Here is a 25,689-nt window from a genome sequence, read left to right on the forward strand (position 1 = left end):
GTGACAATAGCAAGTAAAATAGGTGGCATGCCACAAAAGCCCTTGACCCAACTCTTCACAGAAAGGACAAGGGAGAAGGTGAGGAGTATTTTGGCAGATAGCTCCCATCCTCTCTTCAGCCAGTTTGAGCTCTTGAGCTCCGGGAGGCGCTATAGTGTCCCTCTGGCAACTAAAAATGTATGAAAGAAGTCCTTTATCGAAATTGCCATCTGTAACCTTAACAAAGTGTACTGACTTTTTGTCTGCTTTTTACAATGTTGTCTTCTGTGTTTGGTGACCCAAAGACAAATTTCCACCCCTGGTGGACCAGACAGATAGGCTCTATTCTAAATAAACAATTCTGCAAAATGAGTACATTTACTTTTGGTACTTTCAGGATATTTTTATGCTAATACTTTAACCTTTTCTTCAATAGCGTTTTGAAGGTAGGACTTTTACTTGTAACAAAGTCTTTCTACACCACGGTTATTGCTTTTACTTCCTTATACAAATACCATAATGTCATTTCCAATATAGATACTCTTAAAAAAAGTATTTCAACAGAAAAAATCCCCAAAAGGTGGTGACTGACATATTGTCTTTGAATTGTGATGAAACAATTCGTCGATTAAATGATTAGAACATTGACAGAAGATTAATTGGCAACAATTTTGATACAGATTAATCATCTAAATCATTCATTTAAAAAAAAAGTCAAACATTATCCAGTTGCAGCTGCTTTATTGTGATAATTTGCCTATTAACATTGTTTACACTATTTCAAAACCTTTCTTTATTTTCATTTAAACAGGCAGAAGTCTGAAAATGAACCCTCGCTTACTCAGCTGCCACACAGTAAATCAGGATGAACATACAGCTATTTGAGTTTTCAACACAATCTAAATAAAGTGAATGCAAACTGTTTTTTCTACATATATAACTTTGTGTAAAGGGCCAGCTGAGTGTGTGAGGCAGGATGGATGGATGGACAGATGGATGAGGGTTTTTCTGTTAATCATTAATAACATGGATTAGCCCCAGTCTTCTGTAAATATGATGAATGCATCCACGGCTTCATTAGCTCTGCCTTCCCACAGCTCGGCTTTATTACTCTGAGGCTGCTCTGTCAGGTTTATCAACAGTGCTGTCGTTTCCACTTTTGGTTGGATGAAAAATGCTGGACGTGGTATTTGTGAGCTTTTTTATTTTTACCTGGACGTGTGTGAAGGTGAGATTGGCAAACAGTGTTTAAAGACTCAGAGCTGATTCACAGTCTTCAGGATAAATGAGCTGCAGTGGACTGTTTTTTTTTTTTTCTCACAGCAGGCTTACTCCACTTTCCTTCTTCCTCTTTGTCTTTGGCTGATTTGTTTATCAACATTTATTTCACGTGACTATGCCGATGAAACGCAGCAGTGAGAGTTCAGCCAGAGATGGAGTGTTTCTTATTCACTCTCTAACCAAGACTTTGTGCAGCTCACCAGAAGAAACACGCACAGACTTTAAAGGACAGACACATTTTCATCAGGAGGATGATTCTGGGATTAAATCAGGTAATGAAACAACCACAACCACCAATCAGTTTTTGCTGCTGGGAGTTCAGATCAGTCAAGCTGATATGTTACTGTTTTATATCAATACCCTAATTATATCTTAACCATTATATTCCCTTTTTCTGGAAATAATCTTCACTCAGTCGCCACTTTAAATCTGAATGTTTTTCTGTGGTTTCAAATTTGCTCAGGGAAGAAAAAAAAGCAGACAGATTGACCACATGGTGGTGCTACAGCAACAAGATCCCATCCATTTTGTTCACAAACTTTTTTGGCCCTATACATGAACACAGACAATCATACACATAAACAGGAGGGAAGATGTTTTCTGTGCATGAATAAAGTTAAATAAAAAGAGTAAATAAATTAGTCAGATGTTATAAAAAATGTAGAATAAACACTTTTTTCCCCCATATATTTTGCAGCCTAACGTAAAGCCTTGTTTCATCAGGTTTTCACCCTTATTTTTTTTAATATAAGATTTAGGTCATTGTGCAATATATTAAGTTTCTCCTGGTTTTCAGGACTTTTTTTTCTTAGATTTGCACAAAGAGAAAAAGACAGACATGATCCATACGTTAGAGCTATTAAATATCACTTACACATTGTATAAAGGATTATCACAAAGGGCTGTTTTTCAAAAACCAGGCAGCCTTTCTCCAAAATGTTACAACTTTAAGACATGGAACTGTTTCATCAAGACCTTGTTTCCTCCAAAGGCTTGGACCCTACTCATGTGTTCATTACACTCTAAAAAATGATTCATGGGATCAGTGGATAAAGCTTGAAAAAGAAGAGGTTTTTCAGCCTAAAATAATTATGTTTATTTAATTAATGTGTTTGAGTTAGTTGACAACTTATTTCAAGAAATTGGTCAAAATCAAAAATATTTTTGAGTAGGATGGAATTAAAATAAGTAAGAATATCTTAAACAGTTTGACTGCCAAAATCAGCACAACTTTTGGATAAATGTTAAGTTGGTTCAACTTAATGTTTTTTGTTTTGTGAGGTCAAAGCAAATCATGTTAGTTGTACAAAACTAATTAAGTTTATCAGATTATAAAAGGCTAAGGATTGACTCAATAACGCCAGTTGGAACTACTTTAAAAAATGCACGCAAATTGTTACCTTAATCTTTTTAAGTTGAACCAGAGGAGTAATTTTAGCATGTATAAGCAGTGTAAGGATTGATGTAATTCACTAGTCTTAGTCTTTTTTATATTCAGTTGCATTGTTTTCACCATCCCTTCCCACAATTATACTTGTTGCTATTGCCCAGTCCACTCGCTAAAATCATCTGATGCTGTTAAGTTTTGAAATTGTCCCACAAAATTAAGAAAAATATACAAAAATATTGTTGACCTCCATGATTCACATTCAATTTTGTATTATTTTTTCTTCTTCATAGTTTTAAATGATAAACTTACAAACTCTGCAGCTGTTGGCTCCAATGTTTTGGTGGATATACTGGGAGTGTATGAGCTCTTGAACACAACATAGTATATCAGTAATAACATGTTGTTCTCTGCTGTTTATAATTAAATATTGAAAATTTATTCCAAATTTAATTTGGCTTGTTAGACAGTTTCTCATTTCTTTATTATATAGCTATTATTCTTTGTAGTTTTTATCATTGTGACATGACATTAACAGTGTTCAGGTTTGTCTCCTCTCTCACTGTGGGGTGTCCTTTGTTTTAGTTTGTATGAAAACACATTCTCCAAAAGACAGAAACTCTTTCAGAGCAAAAAGTGATTAAAACATTCCCTTTGAACAAAATAACATTCCAAATGTAGTTACTGTAGGCCTCTTTGAATAGCTGTTATATTCTTCGGAAAAAAGTGGCACATTATTTAATTGCTCAAACAAATTTTTAGTTCACTGTGTGGGCCAGTGAACAATCTCAGTTAAGTGCTCAATGAAAGCTCAAATCACTTTGTCAAGGTCAGGTAAACACAAATACTTCAAATGAATTTCTTAACATTCTCCTCAAAGCTGATGTTTGAATTAAAAAATAAAAACTTAAGCTCTTACAAGGCGATGATGGAGGCATGTGAACTGTCTCTGGAGACTGAGAAGAAACTCTGAAATTGAAATTAATGTTAATACGAGAAAGGACAGGTCAGTACGATGCAGGAAGCACCTCAGATACCGCACTCAACTAAGGGTTTTCCATAGAAGGTACTGGTTGTGGCTACACAAGAGAGGAAGAAACTGTTTCACCCTCTTTTGGTAAGACAGTGGCAACCATACTGAAAAAAAGTTATGTAAGGAAATTAAGGGTATAGATTAACCTCTAACCTACTGTACTTCAATATTTGCTTCTGCCAGAGTGATATAGGAAAAAGACAGGACTCAGGTTTGTGCTGCCTTTCGATTTTTCCTACATCTTCTTTCATCATCAGTCATCTTTCCTACATCTTCAGGACACTGAAGTAGATTTTTTAAAGCAGAGCACTCTCCTCTTTTATGAATTATGTACTGTATTCCTGTCTGTATGTTATCACAGAAGCAGAGGACAGTAACGAGACGCCGTCCTCTGAGGAAGACCAGGACCTGGTGGACTTTAACCCTGACCTGACCATCAAACAGAGCATTTCGCCCTCCAGGAAGACCATCAGTCAGATCATTAAGGACAAGAAGAAACAGACACAGCTCACTCTGCAGTGGTAAGAGCACTGCAAACTGGACTACACCAGTTAAGGGACAGTAATATCCATACTCATGTGTCCAGGGTGACATACTGCACATATAAAGGATTCTTCTCTGCTTTATTTATTTATTTATTTTCCTAAATCGTGTTTTTTTTATTGTGCACTGCAGGAAATATCAGTCAAACTGTGGGGTGCAAATGTAAGAATTTTTACCTAGTTGCTTCTGATTATTAATTCAAACAAAACGACAACCCGGAAGTGATTTCTTCCTCCTTTTTTTCAACTTTTACCAAGGTTGGCAACCCGACTATGAATTTACACACCTCTGTAAAGCTGTATTTTGGTTGTTGTAACAGTTCTTTTTGCTGTGGAGCTAAAATCCAGTGAGCATTTGCATTTACTGTATTCAGTAGACATGTATAGATATTGTTGTGATTTTCTCACTAACGTGTCTCTACAGGCTGGAGGAGAATTACATCGTGTGTGAAGGAGTGTGTCTGCCTCGATGTATCCTCTACGCTCACTACCTGGACTTCTGCAGGAAGGAGAAACTAGAGCCGGCCTGTGCTGCTACATTTGGAAAGGTCTGTGAGTGTTTGAACAGAGCACATTATGACATCTTTATTATCCAACATGTCTTGTAGACAATCAGAAACAGAGATCTACAGTATCTGACAATTTTTTTATGTTCTATTAGGATGTATATTAGTTTTAGGTAACAAGGGGAAACTCATAGATTGAATCAGTTTAGTGTTAATAAAATGTGACAATCTGTGGACATCATGATCCTTAACAGTTATTTCAGTTTTCCTTGCACACTGATTTCAGTTTGATTTTGTCTCCTCGTTATAAGTACGAGAATTTATTATAGGTAGTCTCGAAAATGTTCCTAGAAGTCTATACTTAAAAACAGTAATTCATGTTTGATGAACAGTATTACATACTATGTAATTACATACTGTTCATCAAACATGAATTACTGTCCACACACTGTAGAATCCTAATACTGATCCAGTGACAATAATCTGATGACTGATTGATCTAATCAGTATTATTTTACCTCCTGTTCTCCTCAGACAATTCGACAGAAGTTTCCTCTTCTAACAACAAGAAGACTTGGCACCAGAGGGCACTCCAAGTAAATGAAAAACATCACTTCTGTCTTTTAGTTTCATATTTTCATGTAACCTAAAACTCCAAAATGTTGTTTAAAATGTTTTGGTAATCTTTGCAATTATGATTATTATGTGCTATTACTTTTTTGGCATTACACAGATATCATTACTATGGAATTGGCATCAAAGAGAGCAGCGCTTACTATCACTCTGTGTACTCTGGAAAAGGGTTGACCAGGTAACAAAACTGTAACATGATCATTATAGGATTTCTTAGTGTTTCTGTGTTTAGCGTTAGTGCACAGTGGCTCTATCTTTTTATGTTAAGTCTCAGTCTTTGCAGATGACACCTCCATTTTTACCAGCCACAACAATGTCACAACTGCTGTTACTCTTTTCCCCTAATAAGTCCATGTATATGTGTGTGTCATCATGTCATCTCTAGTTTGCAAACTCATGTTAAATAATAAGTTAATCTGTTCAGTCCATCTGGAATAATCTGGAAATGTATCACTCAAATTACACAAAAACACATCAACATTCATTAATGTGAGAAGTATAGACTTAAATGACAATTTGTCTCTCTTTGATTGTAGATTTTCAGGGAGCAAGCTCAAGAATGAGGTAAGTGAAAATGGAAACTTTTACTTAAAGATATACTATGCAGGGCTATGACTGAAACCAATGCATAGATTCATACGGAGGTAATCCCTCTCAGCCATCACCTACAGTATGACCTCCTAGAAGTGTGTGGCGGTGTATTTTCCTGCAAAGACTCCACTTTTCTGCCTGTATTTTCTTTTTTTCCCCTCTTATTTTCTGTGTTTGGGACATTTATGGGCGTGCAGCCCCGCAGTGCTCAGGTGATGTTGGGGCTCTATAAGAGGGCAGTGACCAGGTGCCAGTGGCACTTTCACTTTTGCTGCTGAGTGTGTTTACAAACAGTAACCAGCAATCCTGTATAGCATACCTTTAAAGAGTATTTAACACCAAGCTGGAAAGTAGAGTTTTGTTGCCCACTCTGGTTGAAAGTTTGTCACGGGATTCCTGTGTTCATGAGAGTTCAACTTTTCCCTAAATTAAAAAAATTCATGGAGTACATTTCTACACAACTGCGCAAAGGTACAAAAGTAAACAACAGGAGGTCGGCAACAACAGGACTTTCAGAATGTGTTAAGTTGACCTTGACCTTGACCTTTGACCCTTGACCACCAAAATCAGTTCATCCTTACGATACAACATAATATGATAATTCGATATACTTTATTGTCCCCATAGGGAAATTTGTCTTGGACTCAGAAGCTGCCCAAGTATTGTTGCCTTACAATAACAGTCCAGAAGAAATGAAAAGCATACACCATAGAAAAAAAAAAAAAAAAAAAAAATACATATTACACATCAGCCAGTCATGTACTGCACATAACACCAGCACACAACACTAGGGGTGTAACGGTACACAAAAATCACAGTTCGGTACGTACCTCGGTACACAAGTCACGGTTTGTTTTTTTTCGGTACAGTAATGAAAAAAATAGACAACTATTAAATATCTTTTACTTATTGGTAACCTTATTAAAACATACCACCACAGCAGTTAACTCTTTTTACACAATTTTTGAATGAAACAAATATATATAAAATTCTGCTTTTTCACATTGTTTGAACGAAAATAGAAATATAAAAGTGAAAAATAAAATCCTGCTGTTTTTTTAACACATTTTTGAATGAAAAATATAAATATAAATTTCTGCTTTAACAGTTTTACTCAATTAAAATAAAAAAGTATAGTGCAGCTGGTCAGCTTTAAAGCCTGCTCAGATTCAGTTTTACTAGGAACTTACTTAGCTTTCCCACTTTGTTAAAGTGCAGTAAACAAAACATGCTTATATCTAAAGTGCAGCTTAAACAATTTTACTCAACTCCAATGGCGTTGGTTATTTCTTTAGCGCGATGGTCAGGGAAACGCTCTTTCTTTTTAAACAACGACAATATCGTAGTTTGCACCAGATTGCTTTTTCTAGTCGCGCCGGTTAACGTTCAAACTCGGGTGGTGTCGCTTTAGATGCGTTAGCATGTTAGACGTGTTTCCAAGTACATACCCGACGGCTGTTCTGCAGTGTCGGCACACTGCTTTTGTCTTGTCCACTTGTTTATTTCCATCTTCGTATTTTACCCTGAAACCAAAGTGTTCCCAAACGACTTAAGGTTTGCGGGTGGGTCTTCAGGTTCGTCAGGCTCACTTGCCATGTTGTCAAAATGCGAGAATACGCTGCACAAAGTGAAAGCGAAGATTTACGGTCGGACTCGGTCCGTCACTCAATTATGTCCGTCGGGGAACTAGATATTTTAAATGGTTCGGCTCGCAAAAACGGAATTAAAATAAAACAAAAGAAAATAATATCCTGCGCCCAGTGATTCGGTACAGGGTCGTGCCAAACCAAAAGTCACGTACCGAACAGTTCGACACAAATACATGTACCGTTACGGCCCTACACAACACACAACATGACCTTGCCCTTTGACCACCAAAAACCAATCAGTTCATCGTTGAGTTCAAGTTGACATTTCTGCCAAATCTGAAGGAATTTCCTTGAGGCGTTCTTGAGGTATTGCGTTTAGAAGGATATGATGAACGTATGGACGTACAACCCGAAGACAGTATGCCTCCAGCCACAGCCATCACCTGCGCAGAGGCATAATAAAATCAGTGTCAAGATCAACTCAAGGAAAAAGGGCCTGACATTATTATATTTTGTCAGGGAGGCTTCACCAGGAAATACTCTCTGAGCTCCAAAACTGGAACGTTGCTCCCAGACTTCCCCAATGCTCAGCATCTTCTGCTGCAGGGAAATATCGCCAGAGAAAAGGTCAGTGGTAAATAAATCCCACTTTAATTTCAATATACAGTATATTCTGTATTTACTGTAAACAAACAAGATGCCTGGTGATCTCTCTGACTGGTTTTAATGGAGTGTGTCCATGAATTAATTTAATGTCAGATCTTCATTGTCTCTTTGCAGGTGGACACTCTGATCATGATGTATAAAACTCACTGCCAGTGCATCCTGGACAACGCCATTAATGTCAACTTTGAGGAGGTGATAATTACGTCAACATGGGAGCATTTGATTTAAGAGTAAAACCAGCAAAACTGTTTACCATCTGCTCAAACTACATATAACTCTTCAAATGTTTTGTTTCAGATCCAGAATTTTCTGCTACACTTCTGGCAGGGAATGCCTGACCACCTGCTGCCGCTGCTGGAAAACCCCGTTATAGTCGACATCTTCTGCGTCTGTGACTCCATCCTCTATAAGGTTGTTATGAAATGCTAATATTGTTTTGGGATTTCAGACATTGATATAACAAGTTTTAATGGCAGGTTCAAAATGTTTAATAAACCCATTTTGTTTTGTTTTACTGATGTGTCTTACGTTCTCAGGTTTTAACAGATGTTCTGATTCCTGCTACAATGCAGGAGATGCCTGAAAGGTTTGTTACTTCAACTTCACTTCATGTGTTATTGTCAAAGTAGTCGCTGGTGCTACAAAGTTAGAAGCCTATTTGCCATAAAACACTTCCATATCCCAGAATAACATGAACGTGATTGAAGGAACTTTCCTGATTGGCAAAAAGCTTCAGCCAAATTTGGGATGCCTGGATCTTAATGTTGAATTCTGGCCATCATTCCCTTCAGTTATGATAAAAAATTACCTTCTTTCTGTACTGTCGAGACAAGGATGCAGCTTTTAGTCCAGTCTGACCCAAAATACATGATTGCAGCTACAATGATATAAAAAAAAAGACGAAAACAGCAGATCTTTACACTGAATGACTGATTTATTAACTTACTGGGAATTCAGAGGAGATCTGTATAAATGGTGTTCAACAGTCTGTTGGCAGATATCCGCAACTTCGCCAAACACTGGGAGCACTGGCTAGCCTCCTCCCTTGAGAACCTCCCAGAATGCCTTGCAGCCAAGAAACTCCCCATAGCACGTCACTTTGTTTCCTCCCTGAAGAGACAGACGTCGTTTTTACACCTGGCACAGGTACGACACTCACTGAAGAGCAGAATAGATTACAGTATACATTAATGTCTCAAAATAAACATGATAATGATCTCTGAGGTCTTTATTTCAGATAGCCCGTCCGGCGCTGTTCGACCAGGCTGTAGTGACCAGCATGGTGTCAGATATCGACAATGTGGATCTCAGCAGCATCAGCTCACAGCCTCTGCTCAGCGTAAACACTGCTGGAGACCAGGACCCAGACATCTACTCTGAGTGTAAGACACCTACTGACCAGCAGTGGTGGAAGAAGTACTCACGTCTTTGACTTAAAGGGTAACTTTGGTATCTGGCATTTTTCTGGTCCCAGTTTTCCCACATGTTTGTGTCTGAGTGACAAATGGGAACAACAACTTTTGAAACTGCTCCAGTATGGAGCGAGGGCAGCGAGGGTACACCCTGGACAGGTCACCAGACTATCGCAGGGCTGACACATAGAGACAGACAACCATTCACACTCACATTCTCACACTCACACTCACATTCACACCTACGGACAATTTAGAGTCACCAATTAACCTGCATGTCTTTGGACTGTAGGAGGAAGCCGGAGTGCCCGGAGAGAACCCACACTGACACGGGGAGAACATGCAGACTCCGCACAGAAGGGCTCCCACACCCGGGATCGAACCGGGAACCCTCTTGCTATGAAGCAACAGTGCTAACCACCACACCACCGTGCCGCCCTGCAATGTAATCACTTGGGGCAATAGCACCCTCAATGTAGGTCCGTTAAAAGTGCTTGTTTTTGCCATTGATAGGCTCAGATTGTTATTGTAAGTGTCTAACAACATCATGGAAAGGATCCTTTCAGAGACAGACCTTTGTGTTAAAGAGTAAGATCCTTTTTGTTTAAACAGAAACAGCCCCAAAATTGCCATTGCCAAACTCACCAGACTCCATTTAAATAAACTGTAACTTTAGTGTGCATAGAGGCAGCATATTTACACATCTAACTGGGTGAATAAGGTTTTACGTCAACCAAAACAGAGTTGGTGATTGTTGGAACAGTGGAAAGACAAACCAAGATGGCTTTTGTGAGTTTTATTTTGTTTTTCTGGACTTTAAATGAAGTGTGTTTTACAATAATAAAATTACTGATTATTCAAATGGAGTCTGGTGGGTTTGGCAATGGCTAGACTTTCTGGTTAAACAAAAGGATCTCACTTTTTCACAAAAAAGGTTCATCTCTGTAGGGATCCTCTCCATTAAATTGTCAGACACTTAGAATAACAATCTGAGCCTGTCAGTAAAAAAAACAAACACTTTTGGTAGATGTAAACTGACAATGCACAATTGCCCCAAGTGATTACATTGCAGCCTATTTCACTGCTGCCAGCCGAGAAATACCTGCTCAGTACTGGACCAATTTCAATAACTGTTGTTGTCATTAGTCACTTGGACACAGAAACGTGAGAAAATGGGGTCCAGGTTGAAAAATACTGAAATTTCCCTTTAAGTGAAAGGAGCAGAAATACAGTGTAAAAATACTCTGCTACAAGTAAAAATTATACAGTTCAAATCTAAAAGTGCAAAAGTATCAGCATCAAATTATAATAAAAGCACCAAAAGTAAAAGTACTCAGTAAGAAGAATGGCCCAGTTTTATATAACGGGATTATAATTATTAATGCATTAATGTGTCCAACACTTTAATGTTGCAGCTGGCGGAGGTGGAGCTAATTTTAACTACTTTTAATACCTCTGGTAGAATTTATTTGTTGATTTATATTTTTTATAAATAATTTGTGAATGAATGAATCTGCAAAGTAATAATGTTGTCATATATATGTAGTAAAATTTTAAAAATGAAACATTGGCCTCCAAACCGTAGTCAAGTTGATGTTTATAATAGCATGAAATAAAAATACTCAAGTGAAGTACCTCCAAAATGTGCCAGCTAGTGCATATTTTCTTAAATCAACTGGATGAAAATGGAATCTCTACGTATCTACATCATCATAACTGAGATAGATGTTTTTTTTTTCTTTTACATTTTTAATTATTATCAGATGATTCTCATCAGCAAATCCATAGACTAATGTAATTCTGAAAGGATGCATTCGTAGAGCTTTTTTACAACCAGCAGTTGTTTTCTATCGGTCTAATATAGGAATGAGAATCTGTTTTATTAATAATGACGCAGCTTGTTTCCTCTGTCTCTTTCCTTCCAGATGACTCCATCACCGTCTTTCAGGAGCTGAAGGAGCTGCTGAGAAAGAACGCAACAGTGGAGTCCTTCATCGAGTGGCTGGACTCAGTCGTGGAGCATAAAGTCATCAAGGTAACAGCTGTTCCACCTGGTACTGTGTGGACTCGTACAGTATTTGTCCTGCAAAATGTCCTGTTGTGATACTAAACAGTTTGTCCTTTCTGTCTCTTTTGTCTCTGACCAGCCAGGGAAGCAGAGCGGTCGATCAGTAAAGAAGCGAGCTCAGGATTTCCTCCTCAGGTGGAGTTTCTTTGGTGCCAGAGTGATGCACAACCTCACGCTCAACAATGCCTCCAGCTTTGGTAAGGAGGTTGCCCAGTGTTGGAAAGTAACAAAGTACATTTTCTTAAGTACTTTACTTGAGTACAAGACTAAAATACTTGTACTTTACTTGAGTATTTACATTTAATGCTACTTTTGTACTCTACACTACATTTCAGAGAGAAATATTGTACTTATTTATTTATTTTACAGTTGAAGTTACTAGTGACGTTGTAGATTCAGATTATTAGTACAAAATATAATTTTAAAACAATTATTATGACATATTTCATAGTTTAAGCCGCCCAACACTGTTTAAAATGATCCTTACACATTAAAGCATCAATAATTATAATCCAACAATATTATTCTGAAATGGGCCATTCTGCATTACGAATACTTTTACTGTTTGTACTGTATGAATATTTTGATGCAAGTACTTGAGTAGTTTTACTTACGATTATGAATGCATGACTTTCACATGTAGTGTTTTTACATTGTAGTGTTCCTACTTGTACTTAAGTAAAGAGTAAAGGAGTATTTTTTCCACTACTGTCCCTAAACAAACTATATGCTTTGTTAATTTTCTAAAGTGAAAAATGCAGTTTGCTGCACAATAAAATGAAATAAAATAAAATGAATCAAATTAAACTGAATGAAATAAAATAACATTAAATTAAATTAAATTAAATTAAATTTAACTGAATACAATTGAATTAAATAATACATTTGATATTGCTAAAGGTTTTAATGCAAAAGCTCTTTAGTCTTGCTTAATTTGTCTTGGGGTGACCAGACTTTTACATGCTTCTGCAAACAGTATGTTAAATTGTAACACCAATAAATGTTTACCTCATTTAATATCAGAATTAAATCTAACTTTTGTAAACTAGCATGGCCATCAATGAGTACACTGGTGGTATCAAACATTTCTTTTGTATTTCATCTTGTTTGCCATCAGGTCAGGTTTCTTCACAGCACAAAAACAAAACAAACAAAAAAAACAAAGTGTTTTTTTCTTTCAGAGCAAACAGAACTAAAACTGATAAATCACGATATGAGTATATAATGTATACCTTTCAACTCAAAGATACCAGAAGGGAAATATGGTCTAACTGGTGCAAACAAACCTGTTAATCAGGTAACATCAAAACACAATTTATGAAAGCGACAAACTGAACATAATGACAACTGTTTGTGAAATTAAAAACTGTCACTGAGCTGATTAATTTTGTCTTCCTTTCTTCGCCATCATTCAGTCCACACACACACACACACACACACACACACACACACACACACACAAGGCTAATACAAGCCAGCTTGCAGCAGATTGCTACAATAGTGCCATAAATTGTAATGGCCAGACTCTGATTAAACAAAGTCTTATCTGCGGGTCGCGTGCTCTCTGTTCAAACACACGCACACACACACATAGAACATGTACGTGAATAAACACTAACCATTTGGTCTGAAGACTCCCGGTGAAGCTCAAACACACACAGAAGGTTTTAAAGCTGTGACCCCACAGGTCAAACAAAGAACAGCTTGATCCTAAAGGTCACACGGTAAATAAAGAAGAAGACACAGTGAGGTCGTCTAATCTCTCTGGAAGTTTGATATGTAGGTAAACACAAAGTCTCACCTCAGTCACGATGACCTCTTTTCTCTTTGCATTTTGGACACTGGCAGGTTCCTTCCATCTGATCAGGATGCTGTTGGACGAATACATCCTGTTGGCTCTGGAGACTCAGTTCAACAACGACAAGGAGCAGGACCTGCAGAACCTGCTGGACAAATACATGAAAAATGCAGGTATCAAGCATCAACACAGACACTGCACAGCTGATCCATTTCAACATATACCATAAGACATGTTGGACTCCTCAGAGGAAATACATCACCAAAGCCATTCCTAGCCCTAGCCCCATCCCAGCTCTTTTTGCCAGCCTGAACTAATTGAAACTTTTTTACACATGGTCTGAGAATGTAAAAAAGTGTTTGAATTTTAGGTTAAAATGACAACAGTGATATCTGACATGATTGGACATCAAATCCCTATAGACCCAATTGTTCTATTTAATTACTGAACTTGTTCACAAAACAGAGGAAAATTTGGCTAGCTGGCTCAACCGCATCAAAGAAAATGATTGCCCTACACTTGCTCCCTCCTCACTCACTCAGCATTTATCACTGGTTGGCTTATGTTAGTGATATAGTGATGCTTGAACTATCCACAGCAAGGACCAACAAAGCAAAGTCCTCAACTCTCAGCCTTTGGAAAGACGTAGCATTGCAGATTTTCAACATAATGATCTCAGTGCCTCAAGAACCGGTGCTCCAGTAGTAAAGTGTGATTAATTAATTATTTTTTTAGTTCTATCATCTTTACATTACATCCCCGCACACAACCGAACAGGTTCTACAGTGTCACTAAATCATCATCACTGACATCAACATCAACCGCTCAACCGGTACCTGCTTCAGTAAGTTTCACCAGATGTTGTTATTAATGATGTGACGTTAACTTTCAGATGCAAGTAAAGCAGCGTTCATGGCCTCTCCCAGTTCCTGCTTCCTAGCTAATCGCAACAAGACCAACGCTGCAATCGACCAATCAGTGAAGAATGAGTCTCTGGGCGAACACGCCTACATGTCTCTGCCCACCAATCAGCAGCAAAGTCTGGAAACAAGCACCAACATCTATCAGGGGACAGAGTCTGCTGGGTTCACAGTTTCAGGTAAAACAAAAAAACAATGCAACATTTTTTGTCTTCTGTACAGCCCTAAGACATAAAGAAGATGATATTAAATCTAAACTGTGCTACTTTCCACAATATTAGATCTATTGATATCTATCAAAATGGGTGTTTGATGAATGACATTATCCTGATCAACTTTTTGGTTATGGTCGTATGTCATATTGATTGTCTGTACTGTAATTTTATCATGGTGGCCTATTCTATTGCACGTCTGTCCATCTTCAGTTGCTCTTTCAGAGGTTTCTTCCATTTTGTTCCCTGTTAAAGGGTTTTTTGTTGTTGCTGTTGTTGGCAGGGAGTTTGTCCATATCTGCCGTAAGGGTCCAAAGACAGAGGGTCTCATATGTAGAAAAGCCCTTTAAGGCAAACTGTGGTTTGTGATACTGGGCTATATAAAAAAAAGACTGAATCGAATTGAATTGAAGGCTGAGAAATTATTTGGTCATGTTAAAAAGAACTTTTGTGCGAGGCAGCTTAAGTCCAGTAAGGTGATGTTTCTTATCTTGTTAGGTAAGAGTGAGTGAAATCACCTTTTGGGACTTTAGGTGCTCCATACCTTTGTGATCACAATGAAAACAAAGCAACGTTGACTGAACCGTTCACAATCTCCTTAAACGTTGTGCAACCTATGCTAGAGAGACCACAGTCATTATATATAAGCTGATGCAAGGGCATTAGCTAATGGGGATACTAATAGGATTAAAAAAAACTAAACTAAATAGAGCTGCAGAGAGTAATAGTATAAGTGCAGCTTTAAGGAGCTGTGTATGACACTTAGAGCAGAGTCTGATTTAGGCTGCCTGCACACAGTTCTCAACATGGAGGAGGCTAAGCAGCAAACAGTGCTAACAATGCCAGCACTGCCGACAAATCTAGGTGTTAACCAAGGGGGGAACTGGAGAATGGGTGTTACGTTTCCACGACAATGCTGTTCAGTCACCGTGCATCGTGAAAGTGTTATCAGCTGTAACTTGATGTATGAGCGCAGTACAGAGTGGCAGCAATTAGCTAGACTGATAAGCACGGATTACATCACACACAGAGGGTGTTAACACCACCTGTCCATGTGTGTTTCCCCTCTTCACACTCAGGAGGTCAGATGGACTTCTCTCAGGTCAGCGGCCCCCTCATGACGCCCCCTATCTCTCCAGCAGCGTTAGTACACCGAGGCTCCGTCATCAACCAGGGACCCATGACAGGGAGACCTCTGACCACTACTACTCCTTCTTCTTCCTCCACCTGCTCCTCCTCTTCCTCGTCCTGCTTGTCCACTCTGAGCACCATGACCCAGCCCAGCCCCTGCTCTTCTTACCCGGAGACCCTGTACCACTGCTTACCTCAGACCAGCTCTGGTTACTTCCCTCCCACTGGGGGCTCCACAGCCTCAAACTACCAGCCTGCACTCAGGTCAGCTTCATTTAGGACTGTGCATCTACAACTTTTGATGTACTTCAGGGCTGTCACATTTTGTTTAATATATTATATATTCTATATTATATATATTCTACTGTAAGGTAATAATTAGCTCTTACCCTGATATGATTCTAGTGCCAAATTTTAATTATGAAAACACAGATGTTTCTCTTTTTGTGATTTTTCTTGTTGTCTTTTTTGGTTCATTTTACCATATTGCTATGAAATGGTAAATCATGGAGATTTTAATTTTTAACATAATTTTGGTTAAAAAAAATATATTGCCATTAAATAATGTCTCCACTGGAGGTAATATATTGAAATGTAATTTTTTTTAATTATTATTTTTAAAAGGATTTAAAGGTCCAGTGTGTAGGATACAGGGATATATTGGCAAAAATGGAATATAATATAATAAGTATGTTTTCTTAGCATATAATGACCTGAGAATAAGAATTGTTGTGTTTTTGTCACCTTACAATGAGCCGTTTATATCTACATAGGGAGCTGGTATTCATCTATGGAGATTGCCATGTTGCACTGCCATGTTTCTACAGTAGCCCAGAAGGTACAAATCAAACACTGGCTCCAGATAGGGCCATTCGTGATTTCACATTTTCGCGTTTCCATGCTGGCCACCGTAGTAAGAAGTTCAATTACTATGAGCAGCACCGGCATTACACCGATTTGTAATGTGAAACTGCTTTATTCAGTGTTTCTAGCAGTTAAAAATGATAGGGGGTCTCATTAATAAACATTGCGTATGCACAAAACAAGGCCTGAAAGAGGCGTACAGCACTTCCCATGGAAAAGTTGTGATCTATAAAAGCAGACTTGATGGGAGAAACTTTGACCCATGTTCACAAACATTTTAGAGACAAGAAACTGTCAATGCAGATGGTGAGGTGGAACCCTGATTGTAGAAATTGTTGAATATTTTTTGGCGCACAACAGTTTCGTCCTTTGTCTGTATGTACATTTTTTAGTATGGATTCTATGCACTGTTTTAGAATTGAGACCCCTGGTCCGTTGGTTTTGAAGGGAAGGAGACCTTTGTGGATTATTCAGCGTCAGTGAAAACCTCCTGAATGTCTGGATGTTATGTAATTGGAGAAAAAAGGTGACAACATATTAGCATGTGTTGGACTAGTCGCCCACAGCAACATACCAAACTGTGGCACTGGCAACTGTCAAGTTCCCGTCCATGTTTGAATTTTCAAATATCTGACAGTTAAATAAAATATATTTTGATGTCATTGTTAAGATTTGTTTACTCTGTGTTTCAGGCCTCAAACTCAGAACCAGTGTTTGGCTTCAGTTCAGTCTCAGGCGTCATCGTTGGCCTACCACCTCTCCCGGTACCCCTCCTTCAACGACCAGCACCTGACTAAAGACGTCTTCTACAGCCATCATCACCAGTCGGCCCATCACTCATCTAATAGCACAAACTGCTCCCTGACAACTTACAGCTCTGCGGTCCGTCCCACATCCAACTACAGTTCAGGCTCAGATGCAACTCAGACTGAACAGGGACTGGACGCTCAGACGGCAGCTCAGATTCTGGACTCAGCAGAGGGGTTCAGCTTTGTGGGGGCTGGACTGAACCCAACGGGCGGTGGGTGTCAGGGACAGACGTACTCTGCTGCAGGACATGGCGGTAAGAACTCAGACTGTGGTATTCATTTGGGAAGTAGCCTGTTGCCATTGTCACATCACCTGGTGGGTGATGTGACACAGGGAAATAAACTTTAAGTAATGCACAAGAAGGCCTGAAGATTTCTATTAGATGTAGAGGTGCCACCGTGCTGTGTTAGCTTTAAATAATTCCCTCAATGTAAGTCTCATGTGGCCTCAGGGAAGAGTCAGAATAAGAAGGTACAGAATATTTATTCAATGTGATGTTGTCCTTCAGACTGGAAACATATTTTATAATTTTAAAGAAGCTGAAATTAGAAAATTAAGGGGAATCTGTAAAAGTTACGTAGTATTACTAACTCAGTTTGAATTTAGTGACTTTTGACAAACTCACTTATTACAATTTACTGTGCTTTTTAGCTGCAAATATTTGCATATTGTCAATTTTTGCTGACAAAAACTCAATACATTAGAATTTAGAGTTTATTTATGTGAAGTTATTTTAGCCGCAATCTGAATTTATTTTCAAAAAACATAACACACATCATATCCCGTGACTATTATAGTCTTCGGTAGGCTTTAAAGACAGCAAATTGAAAATCTTTAACTGTGTTTCATGATGAACAAATCACTATTGTTGTTGTTATGTTGCCAAAAGGAAGCAAAATGTCCATTTATCCATACAAAAAATTTTGCAGAATTATTTTAAATTGTGTTTGTGCAATATGTTAAGATGCCACAATCTCACTGCTGACTTATATCAGACTGTACAGTATGTCAGTGGTTCCCAGCCTTGGCTTTTGGTTTGTCTCTGTACTCCTCAAGAATAATAAGTTTTAAAAAAGAAATAATTAAGAGAATTTGATTGCATTTAGAGATGCACAGAGGAACAACAATCCATTCTTTCATTATCAGTGAGTCTTTATCCCATTCAGGGTTGCTGGGGGGCTGGAGCCTATCCCAGCTGACAGTGGGCGACAGGCGGGGTACACTCTGGACAGGTCTTTCATGGGGCTGACAGACAGATAATGATTCACGCTCACATTCACACCTACAGGCATTTTAAAGTCATCAATTAACCTATCTAACCACGTTGACACAGGAGAACCATGCAAACTCCACACAGAAGGGCTCTTGACTGCTGGTTGGTTCGAACCTAGAACCTTCTTGCTGTGATGCCATAGTGCAAACCTTTTCACCACTGTGACACTTGAAAGAATCCAGTCTTTCAATATAGAATATAAAACAAAACAATATAATATTGTCAAAAAGCAAAAGGTGACCTTCCAGATTTTTATTTTTACCCTTTTAGGGTGTCCAATCCCCAGGTAAGGAACCACTATTCTATGTGCACAATCCAAATAGCCCCAAATACTAACATGAACTCAATGCCTAACTTGTGGCAGGTTACTATGGCAACAGTAGTTACCTGGAAAGCCAGCGTATGACATCACTGGTGGACCAGCACGTATCCGTTATCAGCACCGTCGGCAGCCTGCGCCCGTTCCCTTCACCGTACTCTGAAGTCCATGATCCGCTCAACATCCTGGACGAACCTGGAAGGAAAACAACAGGAGCGTATTTCACTGAAGCCGAAACTGGAGCAGGTCAGGTTTAAACTTCTCAACACTTAAATACGAAAGAAATCTATAAGATGGCCAGGGATGTAAATTACATCTTGCATTTCTGTCGTTTCCTCCTCAGATCATTCGTCAGGATCTGCTCCCTGCATGTTTGGAGTTCCCTCTCCGTTCACCTCCCAGGATGCATTGCTGTCTCAGCAGCGTGTGCCGTCTTCTTCTGAGGTGCAGGACCTGGTGTCTTCGCTGCCTCCCATCAATACTGTCTTCATGGGAGCAGGGGGAGTACAATGATGCAGCAGAAAACACAAACGTTTTCAGGAGATCTGTCCTGATGTTTGGAGTCCAGTTCCCATCAGATCCAGAATGTACGTATGCGACGAGTACAGCCAGCCACACTCAAACCCAGAGCATCCAACTGTAAGGTACAGTATGAGCATGGAGCCAGGACACTGCTGCATTGAGAGATAAAGAAAAAAGACTTAGAAAGATTTACATGATATTTTTATCCCTGACTGTATTATATACCTAAAGAGGAGAGCAAAGATATTTATTTGTATGAAAATTAGGATCATTATTTTAAAAACATACAATTTATAACCACAGTCACTTTGACACAGATATTTGTCTCATATCCACAGCTGTATTTTTCAATTGATCATTTTTCCAGTTTGGAAATAATCATAAACTTTTGCTCCTAAATGATGCCTAAGGGCTTCCACTTCATCTGTCTGCAAATTGATGTAAATAAATATTTGTTAGTCACAGTGGTGTTGTATTTATTGACACGACAACAAGCAAAAAGCAGCCTAACAGCACACCTCTTCACACCTGCTCTGCACAGACATATGGTACAATACACTCTTTAGTAGTTCAGACAGTAATTTAGAGATCTTGAAGAAGGTGCAAAGGCTGAAACGTCATCATCAGAATAAAAGAGATGCATATGGAGTCAGAGTGTGTGACACAATGGCAATGCTAACATGGTGATGTTTAGCAGGTATAAAGTTTACAATGTTTGCCATCTTAGTTCAGCATGTTAGCATGGTTACATCTGCTAATTAGCACTAAACAGCTGATGCTGAAGGGAATGTTTCAATGTCTGCTGGTATTTGGTCATAAACCAAGACATTTCACAATATTTCACAGGTGGTGGTGTTTGATGGGAAGTCAAAGGGATCACCAAAATTATAACATTTCATCCTAAGGGGAACGTGAATGTCAGCATAAAATCTCAAAGCAATCCATCCAATAGATGGGTACAGGAAGATAGGAGGAATGGTGGGTAGCAGGAGACTTAAGGGAGATGGCAGCCAAGCAGCCAAAAGCAGCTAACAACAAAAGCAGCTGTGTTTTTAGCAACCAATCTGGATATTTTAAGACAAAACATGACTTTTTCCTAACCCCAACCAAGTGATTTTTGTGCTTGGACCTAATCTTGTGTTAACTACAGCATTGTCACAACATAAAATTGATGTAATTGTAAAGAAACATAATGTTTCAACATATCTGCTACATATAAAATGTACAAATTTTTACAAATTTGTGGTTTTCAGAACGTACATTGCCAACATTTACGCTCTCAGTTGGGTTGTTGAGCTAAATGCTAACATGCTTATGATGGCAATGCTAACATACTAATGTTTAGCAGGTATAATGTTTAGAATGTTCACCATCTTAGTTTAGCGTGGTTACATCTGCTGATGGACATCTGATGGAAAGTCAAAAGGAACAGGAAATGTCGGCACAAAATTTCACCGCAAACCTATTCAAGAGATGTCACATCATTTCACTAAAAGGCAAAAATGTCTACCTCATGGTGGCGCTAAAGAGGAGGAGTCAGGGGATCAGCAAAGTCACTTGGATTCATCATGTGGGAACCATGAACGTCTGCTCAAACTTCATGACAATTTCTGTAATACTTGCTAAAATATTTTAATCCAGACTAGCGGCTAGTGTGGCTATACATTAGCTGCTGCAGCTCTACATGACATATTACTATGTCCCTTCTGGTTAGATGTTTGTCCTTTTACTTATTAGCCGTAATAATGGAGAGATACTGAAGAGTACAGAGAACAGTTTGTGCGCTTGCTTTTGTCTGCCTCCGCAGCAGATTGACTTCCAGTCAATAATAGAGACCCCAATAGAGTCCTTATCACCTCCGATTCAAAGACCATGTGTCAGAGCTCCGAACACACGACTCTTTAATGGCTGAACTCCGAGATTACACGACAGCATCACAATTGAAGACTGTAGATCAAAGTTGGGAGGTTTTTATTTGTAATTATTTGCTTTCCCTGCGGCACAATGGAGGGCAGATATGAGTCAGATAAAAGTGTTTACCAAAATGTTACAAGAACCAACAGAGAGGGAGGGAAGGAGGGAGGGCGGGTGGATGAGAGGGAGCTGTTAATATCACACCATGGTGACCTCAGTAAAACATGGAAACATGTCTCCTCTTGAGTTTGTCGGTGCCGGAGCAGATGGGACATCATAAAACCATAAGATCAAAGGAGGCTGGAACACGACAGTCTGTTTTCTCTGACTAAACATACTTCAGTAAAAATCTCAAACCTTACACCAGACTGATCCCAGAACATCTGTAAATTTCACTGTTTCGACTGTTTTATGACACTGAAATGTTTTTGTCCGCTGCACTGATGGAAAAGCATTTACTGTAGGATGGCCAGAGGATCTCATCCAGCCCTTTGGATAACAAAGAGATGATCGTACCTAGGATGTTGTTGTCCACCAATTTCATCAGCCGCCTATAATCTGCTGTAATATTCTAACAGATTTTTCTTGAATAATCAATGTAATAGTCACTTATAATAAGTACCAATATGACAAACCTCCTGAAGTACGTAGGAAAATACAGCTGGCCTCAAGAAACAGAACAGCCACCTCACTAATGGTTAAAACTAGAACCACCATGTTCTGAACAGATGCATTAGAAACATGGTGACTCTGTATAAATATAATATTTGAGTAAGGGACATTTCACACTACACCCATCCTGAAAATCAAACATCTTTACTCCATATAGACATACTGCATATAGACGTTATATATACACACATATATATATGTCTAGTTATCTTGCAATGGTTGATGGTTTCACAGGTCCGGTGTATGTGGTACCTGAACTAAAATGAGTTTGACACCCCCGCTGTAAACTTTATTTTATGGGTCTGCCATTTTCCTGTAAGTTTCCTAGAAAGCACAATGTAACTAAATATGAATTATAGAGAGAGATAGAGAAAATCTCCATTTAAACCCATTTCATTAATTCATTTATTGTTCATTTAAGATTGTAAACTTTATTCTCCATATATGTTGAATAGTATGGATGACTCTCTATTTTCCCTTTATTTTTTTAATCAAATTACATTGATCTTTTCATTAAATTTAGCTTTACCACACATGTTATGTTGTTAATTACTGAGCAGGGTCTAACAGCTATGTGACCTGAAGAAATGCACTTCTGTTTGGATATTCCTCTTGATATCATGACGTGAAAAAAAGAGGTTACTAAATCAAATTAACCCCATGAAACCTGAGAAAATTGGCTTGATTTCTTTTTAAATCATGGGAAGAAGGCAATAAGCACTAAAAGAAGAAATGAATAAATTAAAATTAGCAAGAAATTGGTAAAAAGATAAAATTAAAAACAAGAACATTATTTTTTAAAAAAAAGAAACAAAAGTTAAAATCAACAAATAAGGAAATGACCTGGTAACAGTGCTTAAAAATATAATAAAATCTGTAATGTAATTTAAATTTAAATGTTATAATAATTATAATCATAAATACAGTTTTTCCCTAGTTTTTCCTTTTTTCCCTGTTTTTTCAAAATAATTTCTCAGTGTATCATTATTATTATTATTTCTATTTATTTTTTACCATTATTTTGTTTTGCAATTTGTGGGATGTCTTTCCAAAAAAAATCGCCACTTATGAAAGGCGTGTAAAAGTAGCACAGGAAAAGTGATGTTGCTCCAGGTTTCAAAGTGTTTATAAATATTGTTGTTGCCTTTTGTTAGGACATTTTTGGTTGCATTTATATTGTCCTCCTTATTCTGTTTAGTCCTCTACTTGGAGAGTGGTTTGTCCTTCTCTTGAATGTAAATAATAACTGCTGTAAGTCTTTAGTCCCTGTGAGAGAGGCCATTTTAACATCATGAAACATAAAGTGGTTAAAACGTCCTTTTAAATACAATTCAATAGTTTTATTTTTATAGAATGTTTTTCATTTAATGAAAATACAAAATAAAAGTATTATCCATAATAGTAGGCTAATTTTGAAGTCTTTTGAGAGACATAAAAGTACATTATTGTAGGTTTTCTTGGCTCTGTTAATGAATTTATATTCAGGGAGGAACCTCATACATCAAACTGACAGACCGGAGTTAAATATTTAATAAAAATCCAATAAATAAAAACACACAATGGCAGAGTGTTTTAGATGAATGGCAGTGACGTGGCCATCCTCCGTCCTCCCCCCTCCCCTCTTGATTGGTTTTTATACGTTATCTACTCAGGAGGAAAAATCCATTTCAGGTGCTCATGCAGCGGGGCAGGGACAGATGGTGGCATATGTAATGATTACAGAATCCCCACGTTAAAATACTTTAATTACTAAGTCAATAATGGCACCAACAATTGGCGGACCTTTAGTGTAAAAACAACAGAAGGCGGAAGGCAAACTTTGGGCCAATGTTTAACCAGATTTTTGCATTAGAGCCGATTGAGACAGCCTCCATATGTGTCTCTAACACAGACTGTGGTGCAGGGGAAACCTTCCTGCCTGGTGTTTCTGCTGTCAGAGATTTCAGTCTTTTTTTACAGTTCAAATTTATTCCAATTATTTCCAAGTTTATGGCAGTCACAACCCTCCTATAAAAATATAAATGAAAAGAAGAGAAATCTCTGACTCACAGGTACTGTATGACACTGTTAGTGTTACAATGATCTATTTCTATACTAGACCATCTATCCAATATATATTCCTTTTTTTTTTCTTCCCATTTTATTCATAGACTTTTATTAGCCAGCAAACTGGAAAAGTCAGTTTTGCAAATTAGATACTGGAACTAAATGCTATAACATTTAAACATAGCATTTATAACATTTAGAGTTTACATATTACATTACATTTATTGATATTAACACTTAAGGACAAAAAGGAAATATAATCTTTAATTGATCTTTAATGAACTTTTCATATATTATTTTTATTTCAGTTTTTAATGTACTGTTAAATGCAAATTTAGGATCAATGCATTTAAAAAAAATATTTTAAATGTACTGAATTAATAATTGACTAGTATTAAAAAACAAAAAGTTACATTATTATTCCAATGGCACATCCCAGACTCCATACAGGTGGTGTATCTCTTACAAATCAATGATCTGCACTGTTTTGTTTTGTTTGCTTGTTTGTTTTTTGTTACATTTATAGAGTTTTTAATTCATTGATTAATGATTAATGACTTCTCTTGGTAATGGGTCAAAACAACACAGTACATAATATACAATAAACTATATCTGTATAGTAATGTAAGGTAAAAGCTCAAACATTTATGTTTTATAAGTTATTTAAATATTTGATGCTGCAGAGGGTGTTACATAATGTCCATACTGTACTTTGTACTTTTATACATGTTAAATATTATCCAGAGACTCTTGGACTTTGTTACTGTCATTACTGTTGTTTTAATGGACCTGAGCTGCAACACTGCGGCTCCTTCATGTGTCTGTAACAGTTTGATCACAGTAGACTTAAGCAGATGCTCAGGAAATACTCACTAGCAGACGAAGATCTATATTGATTTTCTTGGGATTTTTGTCAAGAATTATAATAATATACAGAAATACTTAAACAGCCTCACATACCTGCACAAAGTCTTTTAACATAACATAGCATATGGTGAATAAGGACCAACATTAACTACATGTATCTATAAAGTGATAAGCTAACAGTAGAAATTTTACTTCTGTAAAAGTACTTGTGTAAAAATATGCTTGGAAAAGTAAAAATCTTAATAAATGTTACTGCATTTAAGTTTTAAAAGGAAGGGTGATCATTAGGCAACAAATACATTGCATTAAAGGGACAGTGCAGATTTTTTGAAGTGGGTTTATATGGGGTACTTATCTAAAGTCAGTGTATTACATACAGTAGGTGTCCGTTGGCACACCCCTAGTTTGGAGAAGCAGGCTGGAGTTTTACATGGAAGCTCAGCAATGTACTGCTGGGGATGGGGTCAGCAACAAAACATATTTTAGCCTCCTAAAAAAAGTCCCACTTGAAAAAAATCTCTATCAGTTTAAGTGTAAATTATGTTGAGAGTATTTTCAATGCTTTACCTTTCCATCAGACAGCCCATTGGAACTGGAAAGCGGTTAACAACTTCAGTTCACCAGCTATTCTCCCGTCAAAGCCACCAGACTCCA

At 37.8% G+C, this 25,689-nt stretch overlaps 1 protein-coding gene and 1 long non-coding RNA gene across 3 annotated transcripts; one reads left to right on the top strand and one right to left on the bottom strand.

Moving 5' to 3' along the window:
* The first annotated feature begins 1,152 nt into the window (after positions 1-1,152).
* rfx6 (regulatory factor X, 6) lies at positions 1,153-19,962 on the top strand. The gene is made up of 20 exons (XM_033649211.2): positions 1,153-1,532; positions 4,042-4,201; positions 4,647-4,770; positions 5,263-5,324; positions 5,462-5,539; positions 5,898-5,925; positions 8,061-8,168; positions 8,322-8,399; positions 8,505-8,618; positions 8,744-8,793; positions 9,194-9,353; positions 9,445-9,589; positions 11,545-11,654; positions 11,767-11,884; positions 13,536-13,658; positions 14,378-14,584; positions 15,697-16,012; positions 17,305-17,675; positions 19,060-19,260; positions 19,358-19,962. Exons 1-20 carry the CDS (start codon positions 1,376-1,378, stop codon positions 19,525-19,527), a joined length of 2,880 nt encoding a protein of 959 aa, XP_033505102.1. The 5' UTR covers positions 1,153-1,375; the 3' UTR covers positions 19,528-19,962.
* Positions 9,232-19,455, bottom strand: LOC117271107 (uncharacterized). Of its 2 annotated transcripts, none has more exons than XR_013493159.1 (5): positions 19,329-19,455; positions 19,083-19,209; positions 13,489-13,630; positions 13,307-13,397; positions 9,232-9,317 (listed from the first exon to the last, which is right to left on the bottom strand). It is a non-coding gene; the product is annotated as an uncharacterized LOC117271107 (long non-coding RNA). The 2 variants fall into 2 exon arrangements; XR_004502847.2 differs by having other exon boundaries at positions 13,489-13,633.
* Positions 19,963-25,689: the final 5,727 nt, after the last annotated feature.

The sequence above is a fragment of the Epinephelus lanceolatus genome, chromosome 13, assembly GCF_041903045.1.
Source record: "Epinephelus lanceolatus isolate andai-2023 chromosome 13, ASM4190304v1, whole genome shotgun sequence".
NCBI lineage: Eukaryota > Metazoa > Chordata > Actinopteri > Perciformes > Serranidae > Epinephelus > Epinephelus lanceolatus.

Bases quoted from the DNA above. Each gene is read 5' to 3' on its own strand.
- rfx6 (XM_033649211.2), top strand. From the start codon at position 1,376: ATGCCGATGAAACGCAGCAGTGAGAGTTCAGCCAGAGATGGAGTGTTT. The intron at 5,540-5,897 runs GTAACAAAACTG...CTTTGATTGTAG, and splicing joins TCTGGAAAAGGGTTGACCAG to ATTTTCAGGGAGCAAGCTCA. The intron at 8,169-8,321 runs GTCAGTGGTAAA...GTCTCTTTGCAG, and splicing joins GAAATATCGCCAGAGAAAAG to GTGGACACTCTGATCATGAT.